The sequence below is a fragment of the Podarcis erhardii genome (assembly GCF_964252035.2).
Source record: "Podarcis erhardii genome assembly, chromosome: 3".
In the NCBI taxonomy this organism is placed as follows: Eukaryota; Metazoa; Chordata; class Lepidosauria; order Squamata; family Lacertidae; genus Podarcis; species Podarcis erhardii.
This window is the reverse complement of record NC_138507.1, coordinates 13,937,236-13,957,409: the sequence shown is the minus strand read 5'-3', so window position 1 is coordinate 13,957,409 and position 20,174 is coordinate 13,937,236. Positions and strand designations below refer to the sequence as shown.

At 42.1% G+C, this 20,174-nt stretch overlaps 1 protein-coding gene across 2 annotated transcripts in view; it reads right to left on the bottom strand.

Annotated features, from left to right (window-relative positions):
- Window positions 1-200: 200 nt before the first annotated feature.
- SNAP25 (synaptosome associated protein 25) overlaps window positions 201-20,174 on the bottom strand; it is a 75,999-nt gene continuing 56,025 nt past the window's right edge. Inside the window, exons 4-8 of one of the 2 annotated variants that reach the window (XM_081857473.1) lie at window positions 15,822-15,870; window positions 9,530-9,647; window positions 5,064-5,189; window positions 4,120-4,264; window positions 201-1,871 (exon numbers count right to left, since the gene is read on the bottom strand). In XM_081857473.1, coding sequence (XP_081713599.1) covers window positions 1,803-1,871; window positions 4,120-4,264; window positions 5,064-5,189; window positions 9,530-9,647; window positions 15,822-15,870 — 507 coding nt within the window. In that variant the 3' untranslated portion in view covers window positions 201-1,802. Of the gene's footprint in view, window positions 1,872-4,119; window positions 4,265-5,063; window positions 5,190-9,259; window positions 9,378-9,529; window positions 9,648-15,821; window positions 15,871-20,174 lie in introns of both variants that reach the window. The other variant, XM_081857472.1, reaches the window with a different exon arrangement.

Here is a 20,174-nt window from a genome sequence, read left to right as displayed (position 1 = left end):
CACAGATCTGCAGGGCAGGGCTATTTTCTCTGCTCGCCTCAAACACAAAATTTCCATTGCGTTTCGGGAGGCAGGCTGCTTGCTCAGAATCACCTGGTCCCCCCGATCGTCACAGAATCCCTTTCTTTCCTGATGGGTGGTGAATAACAAGGGATGAGCAGCAAAGAGCCAACAAAAACAGATTAAGAAAAAAGCCTTCGGAGGGTCTATAATTTTTAATATTTTTAAACTAGCTACAAAATGTCAATCACATCACAAACTGACAGGAGACAGAAGGAATTTCATAGTACATGCGGCAACTATATTTAATCTCACAGTTTTATCTAGATTTTCATTCATGTAGTTTATTTTTTGTTTTTTGTTTTTTTAATTAATAACAGCTACTAAACATCGCAGTGATTTTGGTGTGCATAGCTCTAGGTAAGCAAACAGAGAACTCTACCAATAACAAACCACATTGGGGGAGGGGGAGAGAAATGGAAAGAGAGAGAGAGAGAGAGGGGAGAGAGTAGCTAGAAAGATAGAGAGAGCCTTATAAAAATTACATTTCTCTGCAACATTTCATATGACAGCAATTCCCTCCCCCCCGAAAAAAGACAGTCTTTGAAAGCAGCAGACAAACTATATATATTACACTTATTTCTTATTTGTTGATGCTTTTTTCTTCATTTTTAAATATATATTTTTTTGTCCTCGACAATAGTATCAGCCAAACATTTAATTTGCTGGCAATGGTTAAATGAGTGCCAAATCCATCTCTTTTTGAAATTAAAAGTAAGGGGAAAAAAGAAAAAGAGAAAAGAAAAGAAATGAACATGGCTCATAACTATATATATTTATATTTATAATATAATATATATATATATATTGACAAGAAGAAATAAATGGCACTACTGCAAACTTGCTGGTATTATAACATAGTCCTGACAGTGTCCCAATACGGAGCATGCTAATTTTAATTTTTTTCTTTTTGTTGTTGTCGATGTTGCTACTGCCATGGAAAAGTCTCACTTAAGTTAAGGAGTCTAAAAGTCTATTTCTCATGCAATAAATGCATAAAATCACGTCACTTTTTATTTATTAGTATTATTTCTTTTAGTGCAATGCTTGTTATAACTTATAGAATTCCACACTGTCTAATCAATGAACTCATAACGACCAATGGAGAGAGCGATGGAGAACTGAGAAAGAGAGAGAGAGAAAGAGAGAAAAACACCAAATTCTTAAGTGCTTAAACGACATGACACCCAAAGAAAATACTCTTGCGGGTGGCTCTGTGGAATGTTAACAGTTTTACAAGAACAATACTGTATAGTTAAAAGTTTAACAGCACGTTGAGCATTCCTACATTTGTTTGTCATTCAGCAAAAAACATCATAAAGTTGTTGTTGTTGTTGTTTAAAAAAACCTCACCAACCAAAAACAGACAGACAGAAAGAAATGTGGGGAGAGGGAGAGGGGAGGGAGGGGGCAATAGAAAATCCAACAAATATATCAAACGTTGTCATGAGCTATAGCCATCGAATCAGTACTATATACAACCTTTGGAAAGGAAGAGATCTGGAAGATAATAATTTACAAGTATCATTTTTGGAAAGCTGACAACCTACACAGGACAACATTTACAACTGGGATATGGGCTGGGCTGGGAGAGCAGAAAGAGAGGGGTGGTTGTTGTTGTGTGTGTGTGTTTTTGATATGTGCATGTGTGCAAACCTAGTTGGTAAATACCATGAGAAAAAAGCATGAAAGTGCTGCCCTTGCGGACAGTGTTTAGAAGGAGAATCAGCACAGGGGCACATCTAACCGCTGCCCAGCATTTTTGTTGCACGTTGATTGGCCTCATCAATCCTGGTTTTGTTGGAAACAGCCTAGATGGGAGAAAGAGAGAGAGAGATGTAATTGTGGAATAGGTGCAAATGAGTTGGCTGAAGTTTATCCTGAGTAATATTCCAGTCCAGTCTACCTGGGGATGACCCAGGTTGCTTAGAGTGCAGCTGGGTGCACAAAAAGTTCAGTGCTGGTGAGAAACGAACAAACCACCATCTTTATTTGCTTAGAGCAGCCTTTCTCAACCTTGGGTTCCGAGAAATTGTTGGGTTACAACTATCATTCTTTTCCTTTTCCTTCTGTGATGGAACCCCTATTTGGGGACTTTCTTGGCTTTTCTGGCCCATGTAGGACTAGTCTGGATAGTTGGCCTTGGTGAAGATTTGACGTTTTCTCCCCCCAAACAGTTTTTGATCTGGGCTTCCACTGAAATGAGGCTGCATTTTAAGTAGTATTTTAATCTTGTTTTTAAGTTCTATTTTAATCAATTGTTTTTATACCTGATGTTAGCCGCCCTGAGCCCGGTCTTGGCCAGGGAGGGCAGAGTATAAAAATCAATCAAGCAAGCAAGCAATCATTTCTAGCTAGTGTCATGGACGATGGGAATTATGGTTCGAGAACATCTGGGAACCAAGATGAGAGAGGGTCTGGAAACGAACCCTTGTGAGGAACAGTTGAGGGAGCTGAGTATGTTTAGCCTGGTACAGAGGAGATTGAGAGCCATCTTGAAATATCTCAAGGGCTGTCACATGGAAGATGGAGCAAGCTTGTTTTCCCCTGCTCTGCTTCAAGTTACAAGAACAGAGATTCCGACTAAACACCAGGAAGAACTTTCTGGCAGTAGGATGCTGTTTGACAGTGGAACAGGCTCCCTCAGAAGGTAGTGGACTCTCCTTCCTTGGAGGTTTTTAAGCAGAGGTTGGATCAGTCATGGATGCTTTACCTGAGATTCCTGCATTGCAGGGGTTTGGACTAGATGACCAACTCTACAATGCTATGATTCTTTGATTCTAGATACATGCAGAGTAGACAATAAAGCCAAATTCACATTCAGATGAGCTGAACTTTCCACTTACTGATAGCTACTGTGTGCATGTGTAAAAAGGTCTTCTGCAGTGACGAGGAGTTCCAGAACTTCAGGATAAAGCATGACGCATTTTATATTTGGATTGAAAGGGGCCATTCCAGTTCCCTTAACAAAAGGTACAGCTGGGCATTGAAAAGCTAACGTTGCTATACTTATTCTCGAGTCCGGTGAGGATCTGTCACTACATTCAGTTACTGGATAAAGAAAATTACCTAGCTGCAGATTTCATTCCCTGAAGGTGTGCATTTATGGCAGTCTCAATCTTACATTCCTATCTTTTGCGCATGGTGAGATACCAATTTTTTTTCTGATTTTATCTTTTGATACCTAGTCCTATATGCATTATGGAGGAATTATCTTTTGAGGCAACCGAAGACTTCGGGAAGGTTGGGAACTCTCCTTTATTGGAAGTTTCAAAGCAGATGTTGGATGGCCATCTGTCATGGATGTTTTAGCTGAGATTCCTGTCTTGTAGGCGGCTGAACTAGATGACCTCAGTGTCCCTTTCAAGTCTACAGTTCTATGATCTGGGAATTTAAGGTTGAGAAAGGCTGGCCTAGAGGTATCTATCTAGACCAGAAACAAATTTCATGCAAATGCCATGAGGCTTATGCCTTGAAGCCTTTATATACTGCTAAAAAGGAAGTCCCAGCACCCATCACTTTAGCATAGAAGCTAAATGCTTTGCCCCAAAAGGTAAAGGTAAAGGTACCCCTGACCATTAGGTCCAGTTGCAGATGACTCTGGGGTTGCGTGCTCATCTCACTCTATAGGCCGAGGGAGCTGGCGTTTGTCCGTAGACAGCTTCCAGGTCATGTGGCCAGCATGACTAAGCCGCTTCTTGCAAAACCAGAGCAGCACACGGAAACGCTGTTTACCTTCCCACCAGAATGGTACCTATTTATCTACTTGCACTTTGACGTGCTTTTGAACTGCTAGGTGGGCAGGAGCTGGGGCCGAACAACAGGAGCTCACCCCGTCGCGGGGATTTGAACCGCCAACCTTCTGATCGGCAAGCCCTAGGCTCTGTGGTTTAGACCACAGTGCCACCTGCATCCCTACAACCCCTACAACCCCACAAACTGGAGGGGAAATTAAACACACTCTTAGTTTTTATCCCAACATTTTGATCCAGAAAAGAAAAACTTATTATCATGCTCAGAACAAGGAATATAGGGTACGAACAGCAGGTTAGCCCTTACCTTCTCCATGATCCTGTCAATTTGGCGGTTCTGTGTGTCAATCTCATTGCCCATATCCAGGGCCATGTGACGGAGATTTCCAATGATGCCACTGACCTGTTCCAGATTTTCATCCATCTCACCTTCTCGGGCATCATTTGTTACCCTGTCAAGCAGTAAGGAGTAAAGGTGATCTGAACTGTATCATAAAGCTACATATTCATTCCAAACTGCTAGACTTCTTTGCCTGTTCAGAGCAATGCACTTGATCGCTTCTTACTTTCAGAAAGTCATGAAACAGGTGCTCATCTCTAAGCCACGCAGGAAAGATTTTATCCTAAAGTGTGGTATATACACCCTTAAAAGACTGAGATAGTAATTTGCCACGTTACCCGAAGCATTCGTAAGGATGACGGTACGTAACCCAAGTTCCACTGTACTCTTTTAGTACAGTACAGTGGTACCTCTGGTTACGTACTTAATTCGTTCCAGAGGTCTGTTCTTAACCTGAAACTGTTCTTAACCTGAAGCACCACTTTAGTTAATGGGGCTTCCCGCTGCTGCCGCACCGCCATCACACGATTTCTGTTCTCATCCTGAAGCAAAGTTCTTAACCCGAGGTACTATTTCTGGGTTAGTGGAGTCTGTAACCTGAAGTGTATGTAACCTGAAGCATATGTAACCCGAGGTACCACTGTACTCTTTTACCCTTTTACAAGTCCACCAACCTGTGGGCCAATCTGAAGTTTTTTCAGAACCTCTCCCACATAGGACATAGGATGTCAGTGGAAATTTACAAAAGACTCAGACTCATTTGACTTGGATGTTGTCAACTTGGAGAATAAACAACAGTACAGCATCACCATAAACCCTCTCCATAGGACCATATGGTCTGAATGTGCCAGTTACAGGAAAGAAAGCGGAGTAAGAATGGGTAAAAATAAGATTCCCAGAACAAGCCTCACCTGCGGATAAATCCACCGCTGATAGCCATCTGTTCTCGCTCATCCACAACGCGTGCTGGCTGGCTGGCTACAACCCCATCTTGATTATTCCCCCAGGCTTTTTTATAAGCATCACTCGATTTAAGCCTATGCAAAAAGAGACGGTGAGTAACGAAGCAGAAACTGGGCGGAAGCAACTGCAAGAAATGTGACTATTGTTATTTCTTCAAGCTAAGAGCCGAGTCAAGCAAATGAGCGTTTCATACAAGGGGGTGGGACGGGACAGTCTGGTATACCGATATATCATACAACTGAACAAAAGGATTGATTTCATTTTCATCGTTTTGCTGCCACAACGACTGCAATGTTTAGAAATTTCATTTCCAATCATGTCGCCTGTGATTGCCAAGTCAGCAAGAATTTGGGCTTGCGTTTTTGTTGTTGTTGTTGTTTTTTTTAAATGAAACACAACTAGAAAACCTGTATTTCATGACACATGGGATATTTGGACATATAACACAGAGAACATACGGCCGTACAGACATGAAGACAGAAACCACAGAGGTTAGTGTGTACATCACAGCGACAGATTAAGATTAAAAGACACACAGATCTGGTCTCTTTTGAACACAAAACCATGGCCAACTTGCTTTTTTATGTGTGGCACAATAAACCTCTGTATCCGCCAAACTTTTCAGTGATTTCCAGTGAAATCAATCTTGGCTTGTTTGCCTTCTGGGGTCATATATGGCAATTTAGATTAGATATTTTAATAATATATCGGTACTTGGAAAGAATATACATCCAGAGTTGATGTACAAACCTTTGTCCACAGAGACAAAAAGTAAAATTAGGCCATAGTGGGATGAGTGCGGGAAAAATGAAGAAACAGATAAATAACTATAATACAAGCATGTGTAGCAGTTGAGCATCAGAAAGGGAAATTCTTCTAGATATAATTTTTTTTCATGCACCAGCTACAGGCATGAATAAGAAAGTGAAGCATTCTCCGTAAAGCACAGCTAATCCCAGTGGTTCAAACATTCTGTTAATGCACTAGCAGTAACAGCCTACGCAGCGAGTGGGACACAGGCAAAAATGGATCTTCAGCTATGTTGCAAATCTTAAAACGTTCAGCCCTGAAAAGCCATGTCTTGGAGAGCCACGTTGTGAATTCAATTGCACAGGGCAACCGAGGAGCCATCTTTGACTGAGTCGCCACGGAGAAATTAAAATCCAGGCATACCAGGAGGCAACAGATAATATTAGCATGCGCGGCATTCCTTTGGGTTGTTTCAGAACAAAAGCTATCCGAGATTACAAATTGGACGTGATGGAAGCTCATTGTCAGAATTATCAGCCTTTCAGGAAGTCTCTCTTGGGGGTTTAAACCAAAGATGGCAATTACTTTTATTAATGAGGTATGTACAAGTCTGTGTTTTAAATATGAAGCTCTCCTATCTGAGGGAAGAAAGGAGAATTTGAAAATTTGGGGTGCCGTTAGTAAGAAATGTCCAATATTGCTACTTCGTAATAGTGGCATGTATGATCTGAACACTGTTCAACGTTTTCCATTTGGCCATAGATTTCAAACAATGTGCTAATCAACAACACTTTTAATGAGTGCTTTATTTTATAAATTGCACGAAGAAAGTTGTTTTAAGCTGGGTGCTTTTGGAGACTTGAGTGGGCTGAATGAAGAATCCTTACTATAGTCAAACCTCGGTTCTCTTTTGGCTGCTGAAAGCTGAAAACCAGGAAGTAACTGCTCTGGTTTTTGAACGATTTTCAGAAGCCAAACGGGCTACATGACTTCTGTTTTGAGTTTCCCTATTCTATTGAGGCTTCCGCTGTCAGTTTTCGGTTGTCGAATGTTTCAGAAGTCAAATGGTTTTCCAGAACGGATTACGTTTGACAACCAAGGTTTGACTGTAGTTCCATAAACCACCATTGGACTTAATAGCACAAACATATACTTGCTGACCTAGGTGTTAGTTTCATTGCCCTCAATGTCAACTCCGGAATGAATCCCATTGAACTCAGTGGGTCTTCTTTATGAGTAGACATGCCTAGGACTGCATTGTTAAGTTAGAAGTAAGTTGCATTAAAATCAAGAGGCCTTACTTCTGAATAAATATAGTTAGGGTTGTGCTGTCCAGCTGAAATCCTAGGGATATTTGGTAGTAAGGCCCATAAAACTCATTAGGGTGTGCTTCTTAATAACCATACAGATGAACAGGCTGCATACTAGCAGGGATTGTTAGAAGAAGTTGCTGTGTTGCTTGATAAGCAATCCAGAAATTTTGTGTTGTATGCTGTTGGTCATCTTTTTGGCTTTGACTTGATTTTATCTGTTTGGGTTTTGTCTTGTTAAATCTCTTTGAGACTCTTTTGGTATAAAGTGGCTAACAAATAATAATAATAATAATAATAATAATAATAATAATAATAATAATACATGACTGAACAGGTAAACAAACAATTCTACCAGCCTGAATGCTAGTTGGATTTTGTTAGTTCAGGTGACTTTTTTTAGCACAGTAATTGACACTTGAGATTAGAATTTCCTTTAGATTGTCAGGTCTGCTTAGGACAATAGACTCTTTCCCCCTTTCAACACACACACACAGACAGACAGACAGACACACACACACACACACACACACAACTTTACCCACTGGTTGACTCTCTTATCTATGCAAAAGGGTAGCCAGCATAAAGTTCAGCCATCCAAACTTTCTACTGCCATTGCAGATTTTGGCATCTCCTGTTTCAATATTCTCTTTAAGTTCTGCAAGGGCTCTGGCTGGTTTTTGCTGCTTGCTTTGAAGGACTGATCCAGCCTTGCACATCAGAACAAGAAACATACCTTCCCAGAAATGTTTGGCAATTTATTCACCCAGAGGAATTATTATTCACCCCAGGTGAGTAGGGGAATATCCTACTGTAAAGCTGGACTAATGAAATGCTGAAACAGAAGATTACAAACACACTTGAACACAGTCACTCGCTGACATACACACCATTTGGGACAGCCTACTTATTACTGTATTTTTAGTAATTCCTTCATGCAGTGTCAGTGCATACTAAGTATGCTATCCATCAGAAAGCCTGTTCTTTCATGTCTACTGCCTCCCTCCAAAGTTCAGACATCACATTTTTTAATGCTGCATTTTCATTTTGTGACAATAACATGCAAGCAAACCCAGCACATTTCAACATTTCTGCTTGGTGTACACTATCCAATTGGGGAACGACAATTAGCAAAATGGGTCTAGTTTTCCTGCCAATATATATAAATAAATTTAAAAATTCCCCATTTCTTGGGATCAGACAAGAAACTACGGCACGTCTCCAGACCTCGCAAAGAGAGATTATCTGATTAAATAGGATGTTGGTATTGTTTTTGGCTCCAAATGGTCATTTTATGCAATTTTGGAGCACAGCTCATGGTCAAGAAAGCATTCCCTTTAAAGCTTGAGAACGAGAGAGAAAAGTCAGTATTCTGAGATAGCGCCATAATTTTTGAAGCTTAGGTTATTACGACATAGTACACACTCTGTAAAATGTTGAAATCTTCATCATTTAAAAGTGTCCACAGTGAAGGTTTCAGTGTGGTATGCCTGATTTTAAATGCAGCTACGGTGATCTCACTGTTTTGCCAAAGATTCCCAAACATTAAACCCATAAGCCACTCGTGAACTCTGAGATGATGGCATGTGGCTCTCAAATAGCTAACGAAGCCACCATGATCCCGACCTCGTCTCGTTCCCATGTCACACCAGTGACCATCCATGGAGGGGAAGGGCAATCTGCCACTTCTTCTCCACTGGGACTGATGTGAAGCCAAAAACCCCCAGTGTCAACATTCAAGTTTCCAGGTAACTGCTTTTGGGAATAAAAGGTTGGATCCATAGCGCTTGGGAATTTGGATGCTGACAGTGGGGAGAAGAGGAGGAACCTTGGAGGGTTTTATTTTTTATTTTCATAAAAGCAGGGCAAGAGTGGTTTGTCGGTCCCTAAAATTTGGGAACCTCTGGTCTACGCTATGAGATGAACGCATTGGAACCAGAATTGTTCTCTCTGCATGCCACATGCTCATCCTGCCCAGGTGCCTTAAGCAAGGATGAGCATCACAAGGCTTGCTAGCTTGCGATCAGCCTTGGGTGCTCAAAATTTCAGGCAGGCAGGCAGGCAGGCAGGCAGGCAACACCTACTTGTTGCATGGACAGGCACAAAGACCACAGAATTTTCCTAGGTCCGTCAAATTCTTTTCTGCTTCTTTCATGTCCTTATTGATTTGGTCCATTCCCTCTTCGATGCGCTCCAGTTGTTCTGATTAAACACAAGTATTTTATCCCCACAGTATGAAGCAGATGGAAAGGGACAAAGAAAAGAAAAAAGACAAAAAAGAAAATAAAACTTCAGACATTCACTCATGACAAAGAACTGGACATTACAGAGCAGAGCTGGTACCCAGTACCTACTTGTTACAAGGACATATGAAAAGCCCACAGCATTTCCCTAAATCTTTTAAATTTTTCTCGGCCTCCTTCATGTCTTGGTTGATATGGTTCATGCCCTCTTCGACACGATCGAGTTGCTCTGGTCAGGACAAAGGGGTGACAGTATGGAATGAATTGTACTTTTGTTTTGTTTCGCGGTTGCAGCTGTTTGTCTTCAACAGAACATGAACAAATGATTTGATGGAGAAACTGAATCGTGATAGGGGGATTTCAATGCATTAATTGCAAATGATGCATTGAAGCTAAGATGGAAGCAAACCTAGAGGCTGAAGAGTGAGGCCCTTTGCTAATATGGTAAAGCACACACACATTCACATACAATGAAAATAAAAAATAAAATGAGATCTAGTCATTTGAACAAGATGTAAACGTGGAGGTGCTACCAAATACCTCAGTATCCAGAAACATAATACTATACATCCAGATACTAAGACATCAATGGTATCCAAGAGAAAGAAAGAAATGGGGTTATTACCTTGTATGTATGTACATTAATTACAAAAAAAACTCCAACACAATTTAAATGGTGGCCTTCCATGGAAAATATCTACAGTACTTCCACTTATGAGTTTGATGGTGGTTGAAAATGTAATTGGTTTGACTTGAGAGTTGGTGGGAAAGCAGACAGTTAATAATGGTATTAAGAATGGATATGAGGAGTTGAGTTAAGATCCATGTCTAGATACAAACTTTTTCAAAGACTGAGGCTCTTCAGATCTGATTTTTTGGCCGTGGTCCATCTCTAAAGAAGAGAAGACCATGGGTCTTATTCCTCTGTCAGTGACATTGTTATACTTCAGGAGTAACCCCACTGCAGTAGGAGGAACTACAAGAATCGGCAGACCTAGTTTGATGCCCAGAGAAGTGGATGAGAGGACTTCTATTTGCTCCAAAGTAGCTTCAGAGCAGATGGACTACATAAGGATACAAACTGTTGCATTTTCCTGTTTTTGACTAGCATAATTCCCTATTCTTGCTGCATACCTCATTTTGCCATGACTTCCAGGACATGATTAGGCCAATGTAATTCCTTTTACTTCAGTGGAGTTAACCTGTTTTTTCATCATAACAGTTTAACATAACTATCCGGCCCATCACAGTGGGTTCACATGCAAACAATAAATGACTTTCATGAACACCCTCAGCCTGGTGCTTACTTAGGGTAGCACAAATTGCACCCCCCCCATTTTCTCAAGCAGGAGACAGTGGTTCCATGCCACTTTTACATCTACACAAGCAAAAATAACCCACACCAATGTAATGATATGCGCTGAGATTGCAGAAGCAACCATGCAGCACAATCTAAGCATGGGTAGAGTTGCCACCTTACTGACAATAGGTGGTATTCAACTGTTTCACTCAAATTAGACCCATTGAAATAAACGGCCCTAACTTAGGCATGGTCATGAATCTCAATGGGTCTACTGAGTAAAACTTGGTCAGACACCACCCTCTTAGTCAATTGTTTCAACACCAGTGTAGACCAAATCACTTTACTGGCCTATCCCAAGTTGGTTCTCCTTAAGAGACCAATCTGATTCAGAGCCCAGCTTTCAAACACAGTGTGGTAGCCAGTTATAGGAAAGAAACGTTTTAATCCAAGGAGGAAAAATCATCGCAGCTACTCAGGGAAAAGAAATGAAATATTAGAATCCTGAAGCAAGTTGTATTCTCATTTTCTAGATTGGAACGAAAATATAGATGCATGTTTCGACAGATTAGTAGAAGAAAAGAAGAAATTGATTCACAAACAACAAATACAAGGCTGGCTCCTGAAGTTAAATAGAAGAGAGAGAGAAAAGAATGGTTTGCATACTGTTTCGGAAAGCATTAATTGGATAGATTTCCATCAATAGCCTTACGGAACCAAATTCCTCCCTCATTCCTAAGCAAGATTGAACATAGGGTCTTATGCATGTAGAGTACCTGCTGGTCTAGGCTACATAAACTAGGACGGGGGTAGCCCATGCGGTGATCCCCAGATGTTCTGGATAACAACTGCCATCACTCCTGATCACTGGCCGTGCTGGCTGGTGTTGATGGGAGTGGTACTCTGCAGGGCACCATATTGTCTACTCCTGAACTAGGATGCACAGCTCATATCAGCCCCAAACCACACAGCCAGTTGTTAGTGATTATGAGAGTTTGAGTCTGGAGGCCTTAACTATCCATGGAACAGAGGAAGACATGAGAACATAAAGAGAAAATTCCATCCATGTTCATAGCGGAGGAAATCAAGGCCCTTGAGCTTTTACAAAGTCCTCCTCTGTACAATGAGCACTGGTAGACTGGTTTGTGGGAGAGGGGAAAATAGTACTTTGTGAATCCTATGCTGTCATACCTTGGATCTCAAATGCCTTGGCTCACAAACAAATTGGCTCCTGAACCATCAAGACCCGGAAGTGAGTGTTCTGGTTTTTGAATGTTCTTTTAGAAGCCCAACGTCCAATGGGGCTTCGATGGCTTCTGATTGGCTGCAGGAGTTTCCTGCAGCCAATCAGAAGCCGCACTTTAGTTTCTGAACGTTTTGGAAGTCGAATGGACTTCCATAATGGATTCTGTTCGACTTCCAAGGTACGACTGTAATAAGAATTTTGTTGTAATTGTGTTGTTTAGCTTATTTTTTAGGTGTTTTGCCAATAGCATGATTGGGACAGATTGCAATTGTTTTATTGACGATTTGTCAATCGTTCTATATGATTTACATTGCATTTCCGATGTTCTATTATGTTACAGTTATTGCTTGCTTGCAAGCCACTTTGCAATTCACACGAATGAAAAGCAGCGTAGAAATATAATGAGTAAAATCAAATAAAATCTAAGTTTCAGGGTCCTGCTTTGAGTGAGCTTGTGGAATAAATAGGTGAGAGAACAAGAGAGGAAGAGTCAGGTACATAAGGGCAGAGTTTGCTTGCCATGAGGGCAGCTTTACATTGCTCTGCCCGTGCAAATCTTCCAGGATGCCAGCTTAGTTAGCTGCAGGAGGATGACCTCAGTGTAGGGCAATGTTCAGGTGGCTTTGGAGTAGAAGCAGCAGCTGCCTGTTTCTATTTCAAGACTTGAGCAGCCAGCTAAGGGACAATTGCCAGGAGTAGAGAGAATGCGCAGGAAGAATGCCTGATGCAACAGACAATTAATTTTGCCGCACAGAAAGGTGCAGTGGCTCATGCATGCCTGGAAACTCTCCTGCATGACTTCCATGTCCTTAATCACTTGCTGCATGCACACTTTAACATTATTCAATTACGAAGGCTAAGCTCTCTGTACATGCTCAGAGGCCTTTTGTTGTTTACTTTGTATGTTGTGGGGATGAGCCTAGGACTGAAAGTGTGTCCCAGAATTCAGCAAAACCAAGACCTGCTGCAAGTTAAGACCTAGTAAACTCCAATTAACCTAAAGCGCTTGGACTTAATCCAGTTTTGACCCCTAATATAACTCAATGTAACATAGCCACAGTGACTGAATTATATGTTTTTGGAATGGGAACCTATGGCTGCAGTACCGAACACACTTTTTACGGGATAAAATCTATTGATTAGTGGGACTTACTTCTGAGTAAATGTGTTTAGGACAGAACTGCATATTATGCTCTCTCTAGCACAGCTACACTAGTGGCCAAAATTGTGGAAACCTTTTGGAAAAAGTGCATTTCCGAGGTTTGATGGCTCATATCACCTGATTGGCTCTCTAAACACTCATGCTCATTGGCTACATTCACATGAAGGAAAGCTACTGCATATCTACCTAAGCAAGCTGTACTTTTTCTAGTTATTTGGCTATAACTTTTGATAGAATACAGATAATTGAACAAACTTTGTTGCATTACATTCTTCATTAAATTATCTTTCCATTGATATATAATTTTATGGCATTACTCTAAAACAAAATGGTATTGTGAGCCATCAAACCTCAGAATTACACTTTTCCCAAAAGGTTTCCACAATTTTGGCCACTAGTGTAGTCTTATCATTTTGGGCTTGGTTTTACTAACCATTGATAGGCAACCAAAGCATATAGAACTGAAACTGGATTTTTTTTTCACCTGGAGCAGAATTAGATACATGGGACATGCCAAAACGTCTCACGAAAACACACCCTTTAAATGTGCTTAACAACCCTTCTAATGGCGGATCGTGTCCTCCATCATGGAGGGCATGTGTTGCGGTGAGATCACTTAAACTGCCTCCCTGTTGTGGGGTGTGACCGTCTGGATAGCCACAACACCCCATTGGTTGCCCCTCGGTTGCTGGGGCAGAAATTTGGCCTGTTGGCTCATCTATTGGCTACTGAGGGGCTATTTAAGTTGCTGCACGTTGCTGGGAGCTTTCAGCTTTCTCTGCGACGTGCATCGGATCACCCACCCTCCCACCCTATATTTAGGGCTGTTCTTTGGCCTTGCTATGCCTGTGTAGGGGTCGTCTGTTTTGGAGCAGGGGCCCAGTAGGAATTTTGCCATTTGGCTGATTGGCTGTTGCCATTTGGTTTTTGCCTACCGTGTAGCAAATCGTCACAACTTTGTAAGGTTGGCGGTTAGGCATTGGTTCAATGTTTCATGGAGGGAAAGTGGTTGGCTGTGCCTGCCCCTCCATTGCTGCTGCTAGGGAATTCCATTAAAGGAATCCAGAGGCTCTCCTTGCTTTTGTCCGAACCCTGTCCAGGGGCTAGGGCCACACCAGAGCCCCTGGAAGCATCTGGGGTGAGCTGTGAGATGGAAGTCAGCTTCTTGCTCCCCTTTCTCTTACTGACATATGGTGGTGCCCAGTGTCGGTCCTGTTCCTGCCACTGTGCAGCTTCATGTAGTCTGCAACCAATGCCTCACATGCTGTAATCAATTAAGTTGTGGCCAAAATTAATGCCAAAAACCTTAAACTAAATTCTGTGTCTATTGTGTCTTTATTTTGGGGATCTTCACATGCAACTGAATTCCTCAAGATATCAGCAAGGGAACCAAGAGGCTTCATGGAGGTGCTTTCTGATTTGCCATGTGGGCTACACACTCAGCACATCACGTCACTGCACTGATGACCTCAAAGGCACTTGCTTTCTATACCAGAAATAAACCCTTGTTCTCCTATATAGCGCTTTCACTGAAGTTGACTCAGGAGGCTTCTGTCTTGCAAATTACTCGCAGCATCAAAGTAAACAGGTGCCTTAAGAAAACCGGGCAGGGAAAAGGGGTATGGCACGCACAGGAATGTGATACTCTTTGTCATCTGCACGTTCCAATGATCCATATCAGAATCCTCTATATAACACCTAACAATCCTAAGTAACTTCAGCTGTCAGAGTCATCTGGGAAAAGATCACATGGCAAGGTTAACAAACGGTTTCATTAATCGGATCATCTGCCGAGGCATACATTGCTAAGGTACAAATGACAGGAGGGGTCCCCGAAGACAGCCAGAGGCCCAGCTGCTCCAACTGCACACAATAGGCAAATCACATTTTCCCCAAGTCGCATTTATCCAACCTGCACAACGCTTTTTTTAAAAAAAAGTGATACAAATTTGGTTAAATAACAATATGGTTGCATGCTCTCTATAACCAGCTTTGCCCTTTAGGTCTCAATGCTCAATAGGAATTGAGTATCGGGATTACTTCTTAAATCCAGAGTTTGGAGAATTTGATCCCCCAAGTAACCTGTACTTAGGAGTGAAATGGAGCTTCCATCAGTCAAACTGATTATGAACTACTAAGCACCCTTGCCTCGCTTTAACTACTCTGGAGAGAGCTCTAGTGAGCCAACAGCAAGGTGGATGTACCCCATTCTGTTCAATGTTGTCCATGTTCCATGTGTGCAAAGGCTTATGTTTGTTTACTTCAAAGATGATGGGGCAACGTCAGGTTGTGCAGAATTCTGTAGGCGCACTGCGGACTTATAGAGCTTTGGCTTACAGATACTTTGTGTAGATAAGCATGGGCAAAATTGAAAGGCTGCAGTCTTCAAACCACACACTCTAAAAAGCAGTGGGGTTATTTTGGAAATGTTGGGTTCAGGAATTCCTGTTGATTCCGATGAATGCTGGGAAAAGACTTTTTCAGCTTTCTGTCACTGGTAACCAGGTTCGTACATGCATGCGTTACTGATACCTTTAAAAGATATCTACAGTTAATCATTCACTTCATTAAAAAGATGCTTTTGACTTCTAATCTTTGTTGGAAGCTGCTCAGAGTGGCTGGGGTAACCCAGTCAGATGGGCGGGGCACAAATAATAAAATAATTATGATGATGATGTAAATGATCTGAACTTACCTCCTTGCTCATCCAACATAACCAAGGTCCTGATACCAGCATCTTTGCTCTACATTCCAGTAAGAATAAGAGGATGAAACGAAGAGACAGAGATAGAGAAAGAAAGAAATTAGTGGGAGAACAAGCAACCCTAGATCTGGAAAAAAATTAGAAGCTCAAAGATCAACAGTGAAAGGAATGGCAAGGGATAAGGGAATCAACAGGAACCCATCACATGAGAGATGATGAAGCTGTCAGTTGGTTTCATTTAGTTTCTCATTTTTCCAGTCTTAAATTTACTTCTCCACATTTCTACATTTGCTTACAATGTTTGTAAAAAAGAAGTCATCAGCATTTTTGTGAAAATTTATCCCAATATACAGATTTTCAAATGCAATTTCGCCTAATATAGACATTTTTTCTTCAGGATTTCTATTTTCCCTAATATAATGCATTTCCGCATGTTATTGTCACTAATATATGCATTTTAATGCATATTTTACCTTGGCATATGCGTATTTGAACACATTGCTCTGCTGGAGAACTCCATTACAAAATTCAGAAAAATGTGAATTTTGAGGGATTGCTGTGTTTCGGTTTGCATCTTGTTTTGGGGGAATGTGAATCAGGTAGGTTCAGCTTTAAATGCTAAGTGAATCTAATTCCTCAATCACATCCATTAACACTATGAAATAAATGGAAGATTCTCTACTGCATTAGTATTCATTGCAATACTTGACAGTTTGAGAAGGAGCAAAAGGAAAAGCGAGGCTCGTCTTAAAAAAACTGGATGTGTGAACCAAATTTTGGGGCTGGGGAGAAACAGTGATTTAAAATTTGTAAAATGGACCCCATAATTCAAGGTGAAATGGTCCATTTCCTCTCTTTGTTTTTTCATTTGTTTGTCTGGGAGTAATTTCCATTGAACTCAATTATTCTTACTTCTGATTATACATACATAGGTGTACTTTGTTAATCTCCAATGCCTCTCTAGCCCCCAAGCAGCATTTTTAAGCCTTGGGGTCTGCTTTTGAATAAATCACCTTTAGCTTTATTGCAAGACATTTTTTAAAAAAGAAGAAAAGAAACAGGGGAGTTTCCCCTGGTAGCTCAGATTTTAAAAATAAGAGCTGCATGGAATAGCTGCATGGAATAGCCACTGCCCTTTGTCTAGACTGCACCTCTCCAATCAAATGAGCTGTTGGAGGAACAATTCACCCATTCTGTCAAAGGTTGTATTTTTCTGTAGCTGCCATCAGTGGCGGAGCTTCATGCTCCAGCACTGGGTGGGGGTGGGGGTGGAGAGCAGGCGGGGGCAGGGATGCTGCGTGTCCTGGGGGCGTGGAACACATCCTGGGGGCGTGGTGCCCAGCATGGGTGGGGGGTGGGGAGCCGCGATGGCACCTCACCGGGATCGCACTACCGGGGGCAGTGTGCTCCCCCCGCACTCCTCTTCCTCTGCCAGTGGCTGCCATAATAATAATAATAATAATAATAATAATAATAATAATAATAATAATTTATTATTATAGTCAAAGACCAGTTCAGAGTGGCTGCCATATTTTATGGCGGTAGCTACCCTGAACTTCCGAAAATTCAAAATGCACCCTAGGATAGAAAACAAAATGGCGGCAGCTCTGATCCTCTTCCTTCTGCAATGGGAACAGAACTGTTAACACCAAGGTGGGCAAAACAGCTAAGAAATGGTTTATATCAAATATGTGCAACCCTTGGACTAATAGTGTTGTGGACCTAGGCCTCATTTGGACAATATTCTCCTCTAGTCTCTCCTACAAATGATGGGGTAATAAGATCACATCGTCTCCCTTCTCCTACAGGGCATGACTATCTGGTAGGGTGTTCATGTGAGGCAGAACTTCATGTGAGGAGAACTTCAGAATGTGGCCTTCAAGGGTTCTTTGTCTGGTTCTGCTCCAGGCCACACCCAGTCTATCTAGACCGCACCCCTCATTGGCACTGCTTTCCACCCTGGGTGTTTTTGCCTGGCTGCAATGTATTATTAAATTTCGGCAGCGCCTTTTGCTTGCCTGGGTGAAGGACAGAGAATTGTGATGCGTAAGCACACCCACCAAGTTAGTTTTCATTCATTGCTCCACCATTTCCCCCCTCTGCCACCTACCACCGACATGAGGCCTTGCTTTATGTTTTTGATATTCTGTTGGGAAATGCCCAGAGTGGCTGGGGAAACTCAGCCAGATGGGCAGGGTATAAATATTATTATTATTATTATTATTATTATTATTATTATTATTATTACTTCTGTATGCATATGTGGCTAATACTAAGGGTAAATAAGGTAAAAAAAAGTGAAAGTTAAAGGACCCTGGACAGTTAAGTCCAGTCAAATTTCCATTGAACTCAATTAGTCTAACCTGTCGGAGCACAGGATCAAATCTTTGATTACTCATAACTCGTGTAATGATGCTATTGTTGATGGGAGCAGCAATTTTGTCATGGAGTCAGTGGGTGATATTCTACAGGTAAAAAAAGGTAAAGGACCCCTGGACAGTTAAGTCCAGTCAAAGGCAACTATGTGGTTGTGCGCTATGGGGTTGTGCGCTCATCTTGCTTTGAGGCCGAGGGAGCCGGCGTTTGTCCACAGACAGCTTTCTGGGTCATGTGGCCAGCATGACTGAACTGCTTCTGGTGCAATGTGACACCTGATGGAAACCAGAGCGCATGGAAATGCTGTTTACCTTCCCACCTCAGCGGTACCTATTTATCTACTTGTACTGGTGTGATTTCGAACTGCTAGCTTGGCAGAAGCTGGGACAGAACAACAGGAGCTCACCCCATCGAGTGGATTCAAACCGCCGACCTTCCAATCGGCAAGCCCAAGAGGCTTAGTGGTTTAGACCACAGCGCCACTCGTGTCACAATAAGGGTAAATAAATACAATATTAAAAAACCAGAAATCAAGATTAAGGTGAAGGAAGGCAGAGGCAGGAATGTGGACAAGACAAAGAATAGTCTCTGCTTGAGTGAGAACCGGAAACAGAATCTGAACCTTGGTTAGTGAATGCCACACATAGTTTGATGGAGAATGGCCCTCACAAATACCCATGCTGAGTCAAACAGGGATAGGGAGTGGAGGATTTCACTGAACAGTCTCTTTTGAGGGAGGCAGAGTTTCCCCAAAAGTGAAGAGGCTGGGGGGACAGGGGAGCTCTCGGAAAAGTTATGAGAATATTCTCTCTCTGAGATGTTATGGTTTCAGCTTGGTGGGTCAAAAGTTGTCTAAGCAAAGGGAAAGGCTTGAATCCTAAGAAGCAAAGTGGCGGCACCTACTGTAGGTTCTGGCAAGGTCTTGCAAGATCTCACTGGGAATCAGTGTTGGTGGTGGCACTGCTTCTCTGCCACCGGTGGAGGCAGGGGGACAGTGGGCACCCACAGAGGTAACACCTTGGGAGTTTTGGCCGCCCAAGGCAGCTGCTTCCCTCTGCCTCATGGGTGGGCCAGCCCTGCTAAGAAGAGCTCATGGAAGGGGATGGTAGAAGAGGACTTGTCCATCCCTTGTTCCCACCTGCTCATGGAAATGAAAAGCCTCTCCTGGGGGTCAGGAGACCCCCCTGAACAGGATGGGATGTGCAGCAAGAGATTGTGTGTGAGAAACCACTCCAAACACTTGTATGTTAGCATCTCCCATAAGCACTCCTCAAGATCGAAAGGGAACATATCATGTCTGCTGGAGGAACAGAGTACACAGTCTAAAAGCAGGCAATTAAACACATTTTATTCCATTTACTCTGGGGTAGCAACCTTGTTTTGATTGAGGTAGGAGAGACATTAAACTACTAGGACATCCTGACATTGCCAGCAGTTAGAAGACACTAAAAGGATGTGTCAGTTGCCTAAGGACACAAGAATGGCTGCAGAACCATTTCTTAGGCATGAGTTACAATTTATTTTCTCAGTCCTGCGCCTCCCAGCTGTACAAGGAGCTCCTTATTTACCATTTGCGTGTGTTGACACCACACTGTAGCCCAGCCTTAACCACCTAGGTGCTCTCCACATGGTTTGGGCTACTACGTTTTGGAGATGTAGCCCAAAAGATCTGAAGGGCACCAGGTTAAAGGCTGGTATAGCCCAATGGCCCATTAAAATATGGAAAGGTAATCACTTGGAAGGCAACCATCTCCCCCAAGAAGCCACCCACTCCTGCTCATTTCTTGACTCCTGCAAAAAAATGGAGCCCTTTTTTAGAGAACCTTCCCCCATCATAAAGAAACCTTTTCATTTCCACTGGGGCATGCGAACAAGGGAAAAAATCTTTGCCATAATGTGTGCATTTGTGTGTGTGTTTCAAGAGAGTCATGACTTCAGAGGAAAAGGTGATGTGCAGCATTAATTAGG